Here is a 16,304-nt window from a genome sequence, read left to right on the forward strand (position 1 = left end):
TTGGCTCAACCTTGAGGAATTGTTTTAATAACTTATAGATGGCTAAGGGTTTTGAAAAATGTTGTTTGTTTTAGGGAACAAATATTTATGGCACCACCCTTATGTGGAAATTTGACATCTGGCAACTTCAGCTGTCTGGAAGACAGCCAGAAAATAAGAAAGGGGCCTCAGAGCACACAAAAAATAACTGTTGAAGGACTCTAGCACTACCACATGTACTTTACCACTGCAGAAGAGTTTGTTAGCCTCTCATTTGGCGCATGTTTACTTTTTATTTATCTGGAAACTTTAAATAATTTTGGTGGTGTGTGTGTGGTCCTCCAACCCCCTAACAGATTATAAACAACAATCTAGAAAGAGGTAGAAAAGTTGACAGAGGAAATAAAGTGATAGCAAAGGGAAAGCTGACATTAAAAGAGAAAGACCTAAAAGTTACATAGTACTGGTATTTTGTATTACAGCAGAGTACAGTAAGGTATGGTCTTAATAATGAACTTACTAAGTTCATGTTCAGTGTCTTTTCTTCTACTGAAGAAGGCAAGGGTGTATATAATGTGCCTATTTTAAAAACATGGTCAAAGTTAACCACGTTTTGACGTGTTGAAATGGTAAATTCTGTAGAGTTTATATACTTGAAATATCACATTCTGGTGATGCTGTATTGGTGGTACACATTTGACCTTGTAGCTCATTATGGGAATGATGTTTAGTAATAACTGCTAACATTTATTGAGCACCTAGGTGCTGGCTTAGGTCCTTTCACACTATTAGCATACTGATTAAGGCTTTGGAGACAGGCAGATCTGGGTTCCTATTCCATGTCTGACTGACTTTGTGACCTGGACAGGTTATATAGGCTCTCTGACCTTGTATCCTCACTAGCAAAATGGGAATCAATTATATACAATAAGGTTGTTGTGAGAACTCAGTGAGGGAATTCATAGTACAATGCATGGCACATAGTAAGTGCTCAATAAATGCTAGGCATTAGTATAATTATTTTTATCATTATCATCCTCTTGATGATTATTTTGAAAGTATGATTATCTCCATTTTTCTGAAAAAGGAAGCTGAAGCCCAAAGAGTTTAAGTAATATATCCAAGGTGAAAAAGCTAATAACTAGTGGAGCTGAGATTTGAACCTTGATTTCTCTGACTCAAGGAGCCTTGTACTTTGCATTCACATTATGCTGCCTCCTCAGTGTGTGATTTTAATTCTATATTTTTTTAATACTTAAAGAAAATATGTGGTGGGAGAGGATGTGGGGAATGGTACTAGCTACTTCTCTTCTCCATTGTGTACCCAAATCATCTCATTATAGGAAAAAAAGTTTCAGTAACTCAAAGATAAGCTCTTTTTACTCAACAGTTCAAATTAAATATGTAATATGTGTGTTGCATGTGCCATTAAAATCTTATAGGCCCTTCACATTAACGGACTGAACAGTTTCTTATGTGCCTAAATGTTTGTCCACATCATTTGTAGACTGTAAACTTAGAGCTATAACTATCCTTTTTTGTAATTAGGCACTTAGTGCTTTCTGATGTTGTTTATTGTTATATGTGAGATGAAAGTTAGAATCCTCATCTCTGCCAACACCAAATGATACTTGAGGCAAATAAAGAAAAACAGGCTTGGGACCTGGATACTCTGGAGATCTTCTGCCACTCCTTACAAAAGACCTTGGAGAAGTGTAAGGTAATCATGGCTGATGGCAATGCCCTCTATTTATTGCCTCCCTTTCTATTGCTTAACATGTCCTTAGGCTCTCTTGACACAAAGTAACAGACACATTGTCTTATTACAGCGCAGACACCATAAGATAGTATGCAAGTTTGGGCCGTAGGCGTCCTTGAACCGAAAACACATTCTTGATCTGGTATAGTGTACTAAAGCTTGTCTGGAGGTGCCATCTACATAGCCCTTTCTTATTCTTCTTATGGATTTGTCTTTTTCAATGCATTTTAAATCTGGGCCACTGAGGTATGGTCCTGCTGCTGTTCTTCAGGTCAAATCGGTTTTTTTACAGGCACAGTCTCAGTAGGTAGAGGCCGGAATGCACTCAGTCTGAATCCTGGCCCTGCTGCTGTAAGCTCTGTGATCTTGAACAAATATTCTAACTTGCTGGGCCTCAGTACCCTCATCTTTAAGATAGCTGTGGGGAGGGACTACACCAAATGAAAAAGCTCTCAGTCACTTCCCCCAGTGGTTGAGAGTCCATCTGCCAATGCAGGGGACACGGGTTCGAGCCCTGGTCCAGGAGGATCCTACATGCCGTGGAGCAACTAAGCCTGTGCGCCACAACGACTGAGCCTGCGCTCTAGAGCCCACGAGCCACAACTACTGAGCCTGTGTGCCACAGCTACTGAAGCCCGCATGCCTAGAGCCCATGCTCTGAAACAAGAGAAGCCACTGCACTGAGAAGCCCGTGCACTGCAGCAAAGAGCAGCCTCCACTCCCTGCAACTAGAGAAAGCCCATGCACAGCAACAAGACCCAATGCAGCCAAAAATAAAATAAATTTATATTAAAAAAAAGCTTTTGTACAGCAAAGGAAACTATCAGCAAAACGAAAACGCCACGTACTGAATGGGAGAAGATATTTGCAAATGATACATCCAACTCAACATCAAAAAAACAAGCAACCCAATTAAAAAACAGGCAGAGGATCTAGACATTTTTCCAAAGAAGGCATACAGGTGGCCAACAGGCACATGAAGGAAATGCAAAGAAAAACTACAATGAGATGTCATCTCACACCTGTCAGATTGGCTGTTAAAGATAATAAATAACAAGTGTGGGCGAGGATGTGGAGAAAAGGGAAACCTTATGCAGTGTTGGTGGGAATGTAAATTGGTACAAACACTATGGAAAACAGTATGGAGTTTCCTCAAAAAATTAAAAATCGGACTACTGTATGATCCAGCAACTCCACTCCTGGGTATTTATCTGAAGAAAGCTAATTCAGAAAGATATATGTACGCCTGTGTTCATTGCAGCATTATTTACAAAAGCTATGGAAGCAAGCTTAGTGCCCATTAATAGATGAATGGATGAAGAAGATGGAATGGAATATTCCATGCCAATGGAATATTATTCATAAAAAAGAATGGAATCTTGTCATTTTCAATAACATGGATGGACCTAGAGGGTATTCTGCTAAATGAATAAGTCAGAGGAAGACAAATACTGTATGTTTTCACTTATATGTGGAATCTAAAAAACAAATGAACAAACATAAAACAAAAAAAGTCATAGATTCAAAGAACAAACAGGTGGTTTCCAGAAGGAAGGGGGGTGAGGGGAGGAAAGAAATAGGTGAGAGAGTTTAAGAAGTAACCTCCAGTTGTAAAATAAATGAGTCATGGTATAGCGTGGGGAATATAGTTAATAACTAATATCTTTGTATGGTGACATATGACTAGACTTATCGTGGTGATCATTTTGAAATGCATAGAAATATTGAATCGCTAAGTTGTGTAACAGGAACTGACAGTGTTGTAGGTCAACTATACTTCAAAAATAAACTCATGGAAAGAAAGATCAGATTTGTGGGGACCAGAGGCTGGGCGGGCGGAGGGGTGGGAATTGGTCAAAGACAGTCAAAAGGTATAAACTCCCAGTTATAAGGTAAATAAGTACTAGGGATATCATGTACAACACGATCAATATAATTAACACAGCTATGTGTTATGTATGAAAGTTGTTAAGAGAGTAAATCCTAAGAGCCATCGTCATAAGGAAAAATACGTTTTTTTCTTTTTCTTTCATTTTGTATCTGTATGAGATGATGGACATTCACTACACTTATTGTGATCATCACTTCATGTTGTATGTAAGTCACATCATTATGCTTTGTACCTTAAACTTATGCAGAGCTGTATGCCAATTATATCTCAATAAAACTTGAAGAAAAAATAAAATAAATACATGTGGAAATACAAAGGGAAAAAGATAAGCAAAAAAGATAGTTATGGGGAATAGATGAAATGCCATATTTTAAATCCCTACTTTTTAAATACCATATTTTAAGAGTACCCTCTTGCCTGGTACCTTAAAAATGTTAATTCCCATATTGCCTTCTTAAAGCATATTGGAAAGTCTGCATTTCCAAGTTGCATGTTTTCTATTCCACATAGCTATAAGTCACTTTTTTTTTCAATTCCAGAATGACTTGGAGAATTAAATGAAAACATATGAGGAAATTATTGTTTTTAAAGAAATGAGACAGTATTTTGATTTTTTTTTTTTTTTTTTTTTTGCGGTACGCGGGCCTCTCACTGCTGTGGCCTCTCCCGTTGCGGAGCACAGACTCCGGACGCGCAGGCTCAGCTGCCATGGCTCACGGGCCCAGCTGCTCCGCGGCATGTGGGATCTTCCCAGACCAGGGCACGAACCCATGTCCCCTGCATTGGCAGGCGGACTCTCAACCACTGTGCCACCAGGGAAGCCCAGTATTTTGATTTTTTAAAAGTACAAACTTCTTATTTGCTTAGCTTTGACTTCATTATAAGTAGTCTTATATATACTTTATATCTTAGTAATAATTTATTATTAATAAGATACTTTATATCTTAATGATAATTCTCAAGATACCAATGTATATTACAGTGTCTTAAATACTTATGCTTTCCCATTTCTATTGACCTTTCTTTCCAGGTTATAAAAGATGGAGGCTGGCTCAGTGGTTCGAGCCATCTTTGACTTCTGCCCTAGCGTATCAGAAGAACTGCCGCTCTTTGTGGGAGATGTTATTGAGGTGTTGGCAGTGGTGGATGAATTTTGGCTTCTAGGAAAGAAAGAGGATGTGACAGGTAAGAGGTTCATAATTCCTCACGTACAAAATAGACCACAGACCCTCCCTTCTTTCCATATTAAAAATAAAGGTTTAAGGGGAAGCCCAATAAATACACTTCAGATCCTTTTGTGTTTTCTGTGTGTGTTTACTGTGGTTTCTACCAGCAAGGAGAGAATGTCTGTTATCACTGCATCTCTCCTTACTGGTTCCTTTAAAAGGTTGACATGGTTAGGTACCAGCTGCCCTCCTAGATTCGTGGGTGTCCTAAATTTATTAAATCTGCCCTCTACCCTAGATGCACTTAACTCCCACTTTCCATGCACCTGGCTTCCTTTTTTCTATTCTTGAAAACATGTTAGCACCAGTTTCTTTTATGAATTTGCCAAGGGAAGGCTGGAAGGTTTTCCCCCACACTATGCATCTATGTTAAATCCAATCTTTAACTTATATATATTTATGGAAGTCTGGGCTGGAGTATATCATACAATCCTTAGAACAGACTCTTATTGTTACTTAAGCCACATTTGGGAGATGATAGATTATTTCCCAGTAGAAGTGACATCTCAGCTGAGATAAAAATGGTGAGTAGGAGTTAGCAAGGCAAAGAGGGTAGGCAGAGAGAATTGCTTATTCAGAGGCCCTGGAATGAGAGAGAAAGAACATGGAAGGACTGAGAAAGTTCAGTCTGGCATATGGAGTGTGAATGGTTGAGCAGGGGGAGATGGCATGGGGAGATGAGCGGAAGCTAGATCATGGAGGACAGCGCATGCCATGGAAAGGAGTTGTGGAAACAGGATACTGTAAACGTGCTTTAAGCACAATCAGATTTGTCTTTTAGAAGGCTTGATGCTGCAGATTGAAGAATGGTAGGAAAGGGCAAAGCCAAAGACAGGGAGGTGGGATGGGAAGTGGATGCAGTAATCCAGGTGAGAGGTGCTGATGGCTTGGACCGAGGTGGTGAATCTGGAGATAAGTGAACAGATGCAAGAGATAGTTAGAAGGTGGAATCAACTAAACTTTCCAATGTGTTCCAACTGACAGGCCCTGTTTGTCTATTATTACTTGTTAAAACCCTGCCAGTCTTCAGATTCAACTCTAGTCTTTTTCATAAAACTTTTCATTTTCTTCCTGACCCATTTCCTACCTTCTCTGAACTTCCATAGCAATTTGTGTACCTAGGATGTGACACTGGATTTCAAACTGAATTATTGTTTATGTCTGAATTAGATTTTATATCTGAATCAAATTTTAAGATCTTTCAGGGCCAAGACTGTCTTACTCATTTTCCCCTCTGCAGTGTGCCTTTGACAGAGTGACACCCAGTAAATGCTCATTGAATTGAATTGCACTCTCTGTGTTCTGCATGCACCTGATTTTGTGCACTGCATGTTTTCTATACTATATTCTCCAGTGATGAGTACTCAGTGAGTTTTCAATTCAGGGTTTATAAATGGGCTCAGAAAAAAGTTTTTTGTCCTGGTACACAGACAGAAAAAAGGAATTTTAATATTGGAAATGTTTGCTTTTATTTTCAGGACAGTTCCCCAGCAGTTTTGTGGAAGTTGTTACCATTCCCAGTCTAAAAGAGGGCGAGAGACTGTTTGTCTGTATCTGTGAATTTACATCCCTAGAATTGAACAGCCTTTCCCTCCATCGAGGTAAGTTGATCATCCAAGAGTAGACTGTTTAAAATAAGATTGGTGGAGTCAGTCCATTTTGACAACTAGATCTTTTTTTTGAATTTTTATGTGACTAACCTCTAGAGAGTCTTCAGTAATACCAAGATAGTGCTGACAATAATAATGCCTTATATTTGAGTAGCATTTCATAATTTCCACAGCATTTTTTTCTCACAAATACATTCTCATTTCATTCTCAGCACAGACCTGGCAGGTAGCAAAGTGGGTATTATTAACTGCATTTAAAAAATAATGACTTCCTCCACTTACCATTTAAAAAAGTGATAATAATAATGCGAATGAGATTCAAAGAATGTTACCTGCAGTTGAGAAGTTTTGGCCTCAGAATGTGAAGTTACATCACCTGATTATTTGTAAGTCCAGTATTCTCTTTCTACTGCCCCAGGTTGTAGCTACACTTCAGACTACAGTTATCTTTTTTTCCCGTAAAAATTGATATGACTTTGCTAACAACATACTATTTATTAATGCATAATAGTAGAGCAGGAATTATGGTATGCAAATTAAGAGAGAGATGCAAAACAGCCCCATTGCTATTTAACTATTAGGTAATGTTATTAAAGTTCTCATCAGAACCAGTTTAAAGGGAAGTGGTTTAAAACGGATGGTCATAGCCATGTCTCAGTGATATTCCAAGTATTTCTCACTTCTTACACTCTGATAGACATATGAACGTCTAAAGAGTGACTAAACCGTTTCGGCACATGTACTTGATTAAGTCCATACACTTCTGCCTAAGCACAGAAGCCAGTAGTGTTCCACAAACTGAAGCTTATGATCAGTGCAATTTTATGATGACTCACAACAGTCATCAAAATTGTATAATTTATTAGGTATGTTATTACTGTTGTCACTCTTTTGAGTATGGCACTAAAGGGATAGGCTTAATTTCTTAAACTGTGTACACATATGGCAGAGAGAGTGCAGAGGTGGGGAGAGAGACCTAGCAAAGTCCCTAACCCTTAGTCAGTGAGAAGAAAGGAATATTGAGCTTTGACCTTAATCCTCAAAATCAGCTTTCAGAGTTTCTTGCCTTCACTTTACACTAAGCCTCTACCTCTGTTCTGTGTGCTTTTTTGCTAATCCGCGTTGGGAAGACAGACAGAAATAGATGAAGATGTTATAGGAGGGAGCCTCGTCTGTCCCTACTCACAGCTCTCCCATAGGAGGGCTGAGTCCACATCAGACCATTCAGAGGGTCTGGTAGAAGCAAAGGCACAGTGGCTTCCACCAGAGCTGTGCAGAGGATGTGGGTGGCCTGGCATTGTTTTTTCCTACACCTGGTTCCTGGAGCAAATACTGTGTATAACAATGTACTATGTGGGAATATACAGTGTGTCTACAACATTTGAGGAATTTGAGGAAGTGGCTTCTGGAATTAGTTTTTTTGCTTCATAATATATCTTGCATAGTCAAGTCTTAGGTACTAAACAGATTTTCTGCTGAATGCCTCTCCTGGGAAGACTGGACTGATATGTTCTGAACTTGATTTGAAGTTAAAATCCACCTCAGGAATCCCAGAGCCACCTGAGATTCTCAGGAAAACCCTGGTGTGGACCTTTCAGCCACAAGTCACCTCTACCAAGACTGACTCAAGGTCAGGCTGGGTCCTGGAGTCTGTAGATCTTATCTTGACTATCTTTTAACAAGTTAAGGCTGTGGAGCTGAAAAACATAAGCAGAGCTCAAAAGAAGAGGATGCAGGGCAAGGGGGGATACATAGGAAAAGAGAGAGTAGAAAGAGATGTACTAATTATTAGTGGTTTTGTCTTCTGTGATACTGTGCTGCCAGTAAACACATTGACTATTCAGCTCTCTTTCCTTCTATGCTGTTCACGTATTTTAGCTCTGTATGTCTTCCGATTTGAACATAATAGCCTCTGAGGATGGGGAAAGTAGGTGTATCTATACAATTTGTCTTTTTCTGGGAAGTTTAGCTTGAGACACAGAAATGATTTTAATTCCTCTTGTTTTCTATATATATAACATATTTTACTAGTTAGAAACAAAATCACTAAAAAAAATGAAAGTATTGTTTTATACTATATACAGTTTATGACTTGAATCTAAGTCTACTGCTTGGAATGGCCCTTCTACTTCTTAGACTGAAAATGGCCCTTCTGCTTTTTCCATTAGATCAGTGTCTCCGCTCATGAGTATATACATTCCTTTATCCCTGTCCTCTAGTACTATTAATCCAGTTCCCTGTTTCTTTGCCTTTCCTTTGGTCCTTCAGTGTAGCAGTGAAGCTTCTCCTCTTCTGTGATTTAATATATGTCAGGAGGGATTTGGAAACCTTTAAGAGCATGTGGGATAATGTTTGAGATCTGTTTTGTTTTACCATGCTGCCTTTAGTTGTTATTTACTTATCTTGCAGAAATATTGAGAGTTATAAGAGAAAAAATTATATATTTTAACTATAAAATTATATTATTAAAAATATATATGTATTTAGGGCAGGCAGTATAGTTTAGGGGATAAGAATTCTGATGGCCCTAGATTTAAATCCAATTTCACAACTCAATAACTGTGATTCTGTACTAATTACTTAAGTTCTCTTGGCGTCAGTTTCCTTGTCTGCAAATAATAATACATACATCAGGGTAGTTGTGAGGATTAAATGAGGTTATACATGTAACGCATCTGGCAGAGGGTAAGCACCCAATAAAGATTACCTATTTTATTATTCTCAACCTGGGATTCTTGGGGTTCATGGATGTGCTTCGGGGGACCTTATTTCCTGATAATTATGTGAAGTTTTGTGTGTATGTACATTTTCCCTGGGAGATTCTATTTCGAATCCAGACCACCAGTGGTTCTTCCAGCAGGTGTCACCCTTTCTCCTTTTCCCGAAGCTTTCCATTTGTTTTGGTCTGTTCCCTGTATTTTGAGTTATATTTAAATTCAGAAACAAGTTTGTCTCTTAGATCAATGTAGGTGCTGTCCTAGAAAATAAAGAGGGGGAAAAAGAGAGAAAAAACAAAAAACAAAAACAAAACAACAAGGAAAAGACAGAGAAAGAGGAGAGAAAAAAAATTAGTGAGAGCAATGAAATATTTAATTGCCTGACACAACACAGAATGCTTATCCCTTGTCTATAAGCTCATGCTTCTAGGCCACCTCTCAACTCCCAGAAAAGACCAATGAAAATTAAATTGATAAACTTATTTACAAATAAATAGATAGATAAATGATAATTATCAGTTAAAGCACTTGTGTCATAAATCTGTGGTGCCATGTGTGTGAGAGATCAGGATTAAGGTTCTGATATGGCTCGTGTGGAAACCCAGGTAAAGAGTGGTAGGTCTGCATAGAGTACAGAGTCCCTGGGCAGTAGATTTCAGTGAGGGACTTTATACTGCAGGGTCAAACTACTTATATTCAGATTCTAGGACATTCATTCTTTCTTATCATCTTATTCTTAATGCATTTCTTGTTCGAATAAAAAAATCTAACCGGAAGAAACAAGCAACGTGGTGGCTAGGATTAATCGTGCATAAGCAAAAGGCTCAGGCTGACCCTAAGAGTCACCCCACTTCCTATTCTTTTGTTCACTCTATTCCAGGAGTTCCTCTTATTGTTGTTTTTGAAATTTAGAAATGATCACTAAGCAGCCTCTATTCCTAAGGCATAGGAATGCAAAAAGCTCAGTAACAGGGCAGGCTGTAAAATAAAAGTGTTCACCAAAATTATCTCTAAAGTGCTTTTCAGGGCCTAAATTGTGACTTAAAAAAAACAAACAAAACCTTTATTATATAGAAATAATCAACAGAATGACAATCTGCCAGGTAATAAAGCTTATCAAAACAGTCACCCAGGGAGTTCCCTTGTGGCCTAGTGGTTAGGGTTCCAGCCTTTCATTGCCATGGATCTGGTTCGATCCCTGGTTGAGGAACTGAGATCCTGCAAGCCGCATGGCACGGCCAAAATAAAAACAAACAACATTGTTTTCGGACTTCCCTGGCAGTCCAGTGGTTAAGACTCTGTGCTTCCAGTGCAGGGGACATGGGTTTGATTCCTGGTCAGGGAACTAAGTTGTGCCACATGGCCAAAAGAAAAAAAAAGAAAGAAGGAAAGGGAAAAAACAGTCTGAAAAAAACAACTGAAAATAAGAAAACAAACCCTGTTATATGGGTTTCATGAAGATTTGGTAAAACAAGAAAATATTCTAATTCTGCAGGTTTAAAAAAGCCAATTCAGGGCTTCCCTGGTGGCACAGTGGTTGGCAGTCTGCCTGCCGATGCAGGGGACGCGGGTTCGTGCCCCGGTCCAGGAGGATCCCACATGCCGCAGAGCGGCTGGGCCAATGGGCCATGGCCGCTGAGCCTGCACATCCAGAGCCTGTGCTCCGCAACGGGAGAGGCCACGACAGTGAGAGGCCCATGTACCGCAAAAAAAACCAAAACCAAAACAAAACAAACGAACAAGCAAAAAGCCAGTTCAGGGACCTCCCTGGTGGCACAGTGGTTAAGACTCCACCTGCCAATGCAGGGGACAAGGGTTCGATCTCTGGTCTGGGAAGATCCCACATGCCATGGAGCAACTAAGCGTGTGTGCCACAACTGCTGAGCCTGCACTCTGGAGCCCGCGAGCCACAGCTACCGAGCCTGCATGCCTAGAGCCCGTGCTCCACAACAAGAGAAACCACCGCAATGAGAAGCCCGCACACCGCAACGAAGAGTAGCCCCTGCTCGCCGCAACTAGAGAAAGCCCACGCGCAGCAACGAAGACCCAATACAGCCGAAAGGAGGGAAGGGAGGGAGGGAGGAGGGAAGGAAGGAAGGAAAGAAGGACAGAAGGAAGGAAAGAAAGCCAGTTCATTTCAAAGCCAGGAGAGTGGGAGTTTTGGCACGCTTTTATTCTTTTTTTTTTTTTTTTTAATTTTTGGCTGCGTTGGGTCTTCATTGCTGCACGCTGGCTTCCTCTAGTTTTGGCGAGTGGGGACTACTCTTTGTTGTGGTATGCGGGCTTCTCATTGCGGTGGCTTCTCTTGTTGCGGAACACGGGCTCTAGGCACGCGGGCTTCAGTAGTTGTATCACGCGGGCTCAGTAGTTGTGTCGCGTGGGCTTTAGAGCGTAGGCTCAGTAGTTGTGGCACATGGGCTTAGTTGCTCTGCGGCATGTGGGATATTCCCAGACCAGGGCTCAAACCCATGTCTCCTGCACTGGCAGGCAAATTCTTAACCACTGTGCCACCAGGGAAGCCCACACTTTTATTCTTAATCACCAAAAGACCTACTGTGTCTGAACAGTAGCCATGTCTCCAGTGAATTCCCTCTGTGGTCCTGATGGAGTGGCCTTAGAACTAGTGGGGGAAAAAGTCACTTGTAATTCTCAGGACCCCAAGCTCTGACCAATGGATATTGAATCAGGAATTAAAGGAAAATAGAAATATAGGACCAAGACCCTATTTTCAGGGACTTCTAAGCGAAACAGCATGAAATCAGTGAAAATGTATTGGGTGCCTACCAGTAAATGCAAAATCTTACATTAGAAGTTGTGTAGTACATAAAAATACAAGTGTCAAAATTGTTGATATAAGTGATCATTTCTTTAGTAGGCTACAGATGGCCAAGATGTGTGTAGGCTTCTAAGGTTTCTCAGGGAAGCATGCTAAGGTTTCAGATGGAGAGGCTTCTATAGGAGACAATGAAAGTCCCCTTGTGTGGAATAGGGTCTCAGAGGTGAGATAATATTGGATAGCTGGGGATGGGGCAAGGGGTGGTTGTGACTGGATGTGAATACCAGTTTGCACTGAGGTGAAAACATAAGAGTAGCCTTTTGGTAGCTTAGTTAACTAAACCTCTTTGGAGAGTGTCCACAGCAAACTTATTTTTTAAAATATATTTCCCGTAGTAATAATAGGATTATTAGAGTAGAAGCCTTAGGCGGTAGGAAGAAGCCTTCATGCCTCATGGTAAACTTTTGAGCAGGGGAGGGATATGATAAAATGGGTACATTTGTAATCTTAGTTTGGCATGAATGATTTGGTAGACTGGAAGAGACAGTGTCTGGGGCGAGGTTTAAGAGAGATATGATGGGAGTTGGATGAGGTAGCAAAGAGTAAGTGACGAATGGAATAAATATTTTGAGAGAAGAAATTAGAGGACGAAAGGAAGTTAGAAGCGTGGAGCTAGTTAAAAAAGTTAAAACTGATGATCTACAAAATGAATAGTTCATAATCAGATAATTAAAAGTTTGCTGCAAAACAGTTTGCTGCAAAACTATAGGGTAATTTTTTAACTGGGGCAAATCCTTTCCTCACCTTCTTCAATAATAAGGCAGATGCTAACTGTTTAGCTTATATTTTGTGAAGATAGCCTGAAACAGCAATATTGGAACTACTGGTTATTTTCAAAAACAAACTGCCGATTACGAGAACGTTCTTCTAAGATTTCATTATGATGTATTTTCAGGATAAGGATAGTTCAAGAAGGGCTCTAACAAAGTGAGAGAGTGGCATGGGCATATATACACTACCAAATGTAAAACTGAGCTAGTGGGAAGCGGCTGCATAGCACAGGGAGATCAGCTTGGTGCTTTGTGACCACCTAGAGGGGTGGGATAGGGAGGGTGGGAGGGAGGGAGAGGCAAGAGGGAAGAGATATGGGGATATATGTATATGTATAACTAATTCACTTAGTTATAAAGCAGAAACTAACACACCATTGTAAAGCAATTATACTCCAATAAAGATGTTTAAAAAAAAAAAAGAAGGGCTCTGGAGAAAATAAATGAACAGTTTGTTGTCCACACCCTACACTTCCAACCCATTCCTGAAGATTCTTTCTTTGTTCGATTTTTGATATTGAATATAATTTAGTGTGAGAAATTAGATCCGTCTATTCAAAGGACTATAGTGGCCATGACTATATTCTTCATCATTTATAAATGAATCCAGTGGTACAGACTATTGCTGGTAGTAGCATTTCTCTAACTTTTTGATCTTAGGATGCCTTTACATTCTTAGAAGTTTTTGAGACCCTAAAGAGCACTTGCTTGTGTGAGTCTATTGATATTTACCATATTAGCTGTTAAAGCTGAGAAATCTTTTAAATTATCAATTTATTTTTAAAAACTCATATTAGCATTAATAACATAAATAAGTTTATGAAAAATAACTAGTTTCCTAAACAAAAAAAAATTTAGTGAGAAGAGTAACATTGGTTTGCAGTTTTTGCAGATGTCTTTAATACTTGGTTTAATAGAAGAAATCTAGATTCTTTTACTTGAATCTATATTCAGTTTACCACGTTACATTGTTTTGACTGAAGTATATGAAGTGTATGAAGAAAATATGATAGTTTTGACCTCACAGACCCTCTGAAAGGATCTTAAGGATCCACCCCCAGGGTTCAGCAGACCACATTTTGAAAACCATGGGTTTACAGGAATGTTCACTATGTTGTCACTAAATTGTCAAAAAGTGTTCATGCACTTAAAACTCTAGGTTTATATTCCCATGAATGTGGTAGCTATTTAAGATGGTGAGTTGCACTGTTAGTTAGTTATACCAGTATCCTGCTGAGGTGATAACCGAGGTCATTATCTTTGCTTCTCTTCTCTTTCTTCAGGTGACCTAGTGGTTCTCGATGGCACTCCCACTGCCGGGTGGCTGCAGGGCCGGAGCTGCTGGGGTGCCCGGGGCTTCTTCCCATCCTCATGTGTTAGGGAGCTCTGCCTCTCCTCACAGAGTCGGCAGTGGCACTCACAGAGTGCCCTTCTCCAGATTCCCGAGTATTCAATGGGACAGGCCCGGGCACTGATGGGGCTCTCTGCCCAGCTGGATGAGGAGCTGGACTTCAGAGAAGGGGATGTGATTACCATTATTGGAGTTCCTGAACCAGGCTGGTTTGAAGGGGAGTTAGAGGGTCGAAGAGGCATTTTTCCGGAAGGTTTTGTAGAGCTTTTGGGGCCCCTGAGGACTGTGGATGAGTCAGTAAGTTCTGGAAATTGCGATGACTGCATTACTAACGGTGAAGTAGGTACCAACACAGGAGAAGAGAGACAGCCAGAAGAGGAAGGCGAGCAGCCAGGCACCTATGGGATTGCCCTCTACAGATTCCAAGCCCTGGAGCCAAATGAGTTGGATTTCGAAGTAGGCGATAAAATCCGAATCCTGGGGACCCTGGAAGATGGCTGGCTAGAAGGATCACTGAAGGGCAGGACAGGCATCTTTCCTTACCGCTTTGTAAAGTTATGTCCTCAAACAAGGGTGGAGGAAACCGTGGATCTGCCACAGGAAAGCAGCCTCACCAACATCCCTGACACATCTTTGGATTGTTCAGAGGACTTCTTAGAAGTGGAAGGAAAAAGACATGAATCTCATGAGTATAAAGCAGAGAAGTCCAACTCAGTTATTTCTGAAACATCCACTTCCCCACTGGAGCATCTGACTTCTGAGTATGAAGAAGACAAAAACTCTCACTGGGATGTGGGCACCTCAGAGGGGCCCCCAAGAAGCACAGGTTCAGGGCACGAACAGCTTCTTACCAAAAACTCTTCCACAAAGGATCCTTCAGAGGTGGTAAATGGTGTTACGTCCCAAACTCCAGTACCTTTTCATCCCGAATTGCAGAAAAACCAGTATTATTCTATAGGAGGAGGAAGCAACCCCTGCCCCAACCAGTACTCTGACCCTCTTCCTCTAGAAGCAAGGACTAGAAACTACTCCAGCCTACCTCCCAGAAGAACATACTCCCAGCCGAAAACCCTTCAGAAGCCAGTGCCACCTCTTCATAGCACCTTTTCCCGTTTAGCCTCCAGGGCAGTCAGACCCAGCCAGTTGAGCCCTCAGCTCCAGGGCATGGCGAGGTGTGTGAAAAAGCACCTCACACCCAAAGAAAATGCTTCCAGCTTTTGCTCTGCATCAGAGAGATCAGAGATGAAGCCTGGTCTGCAAGACAAGACACCTGCTGTGGAAGCAGTGGCACTTTCACAGGGAGACGGCAACACGGACCTGGATTCTAAGTTGACACAACAACTGATAGAGTTTGAGAAGAGCTTGTCAGGGCCCGGCACAGAACCAGATAAAATTTTGCGCCACTTTTCAATCATGGACTTTAACTCCGAAAAGGATATTTTCCGAGGTTCCTCGAAGCTAATCATCCAGCAGGAGCTGCCTGAGAGGAGAAAGGCTCTAAGGCCACCGCCACCCCGTCCCTGTACTCCAGCATCCACTCCTCCCCATTTGCCAGTGGACCAGAGCCTGAGACCGGAACCACCCTTGGCAATGCGACCCTCTCGCCCCGCTCCCCTGCCTCCCTCGGCCCAGCAAAGAACGAATGCAGTACCCCCCAAGCTCCTAACCTGTAACCGTCCTGGCTGGGAGAGCCTAGAAAAGGAGGGCCCTGAGAACATGGAGAAAACTTTGGACCAGACTTCCCAGTGTCCCTTAGTCTTGGTGAGGATTCAGGAGATGGAACAGGACTTGGATATGTGCTGCAGGGCTCAAGAAGAGCTGAACTTACTGCTAGAGGAGAAGCAAGAGGAATCACTAAGGGCAGAGACCCCTGAGAATCTTGAGTTCTACGAGAGTAACATTGAGAGTTTGAACATGGAACTCCAGCAGCTTAGAGGTAAGTGATGAGGAGATAGTATATACTTGTTTCTTGACACCCTCAAGTCCAAGTAACAGCCTACCCAGGCTTTTAGGGATATGTTACCATCTATGATGGACAGTTAAGGAATGGTTTGCTTTTTATTACCTAATTTCTCGCTCTGTCACCACAATTAGATGGCTCTGTCTGAATGTATCCTATGACCACTATAGCCTCCTAACTCCATTTGCTGCTCAGGTAAAAAAGC

The 16,304-nt window shown here is 41.1% G+C and overlaps 1 protein-coding gene across 1 annotated transcript in view; it reads left to right on the top strand.

The window, feature by feature from the left end:
- Positions 1–4,669: 4,669 nt before the first annotated feature.
- The window catches only part of DNMBP (dynamin binding protein), a 74,564-nt gene continuing 62,929 nt past the window's right edge, over positions 4,670–16,304 (top strand). The window contains exons 1-3 of the mRNA XM_065894122.1: positions 4,670–4,814; positions 6,334–6,456; positions 14,072–16,075. Of these exons, the coding sequence (XP_065750194.1) occupies positions 4,670–4,814; positions 6,334–6,456; positions 14,072–16,075 (2,272 nt within the window). The remainder of the gene's footprint in view (positions 4,815–6,333; positions 6,457–14,071; positions 16,076–16,304) is intronic.

The sequence above is a fragment of the Phocoena phocoena genome, chromosome 16, assembly GCF_963924675.1.
Source record: "Phocoena phocoena chromosome 16, mPhoPho1.1, whole genome shotgun sequence".
In the NCBI taxonomy this organism is placed as follows: Eukaryota; Metazoa; Chordata; class Mammalia; order Artiodactyla; family Phocoenidae; genus Phocoena; species Phocoena phocoena.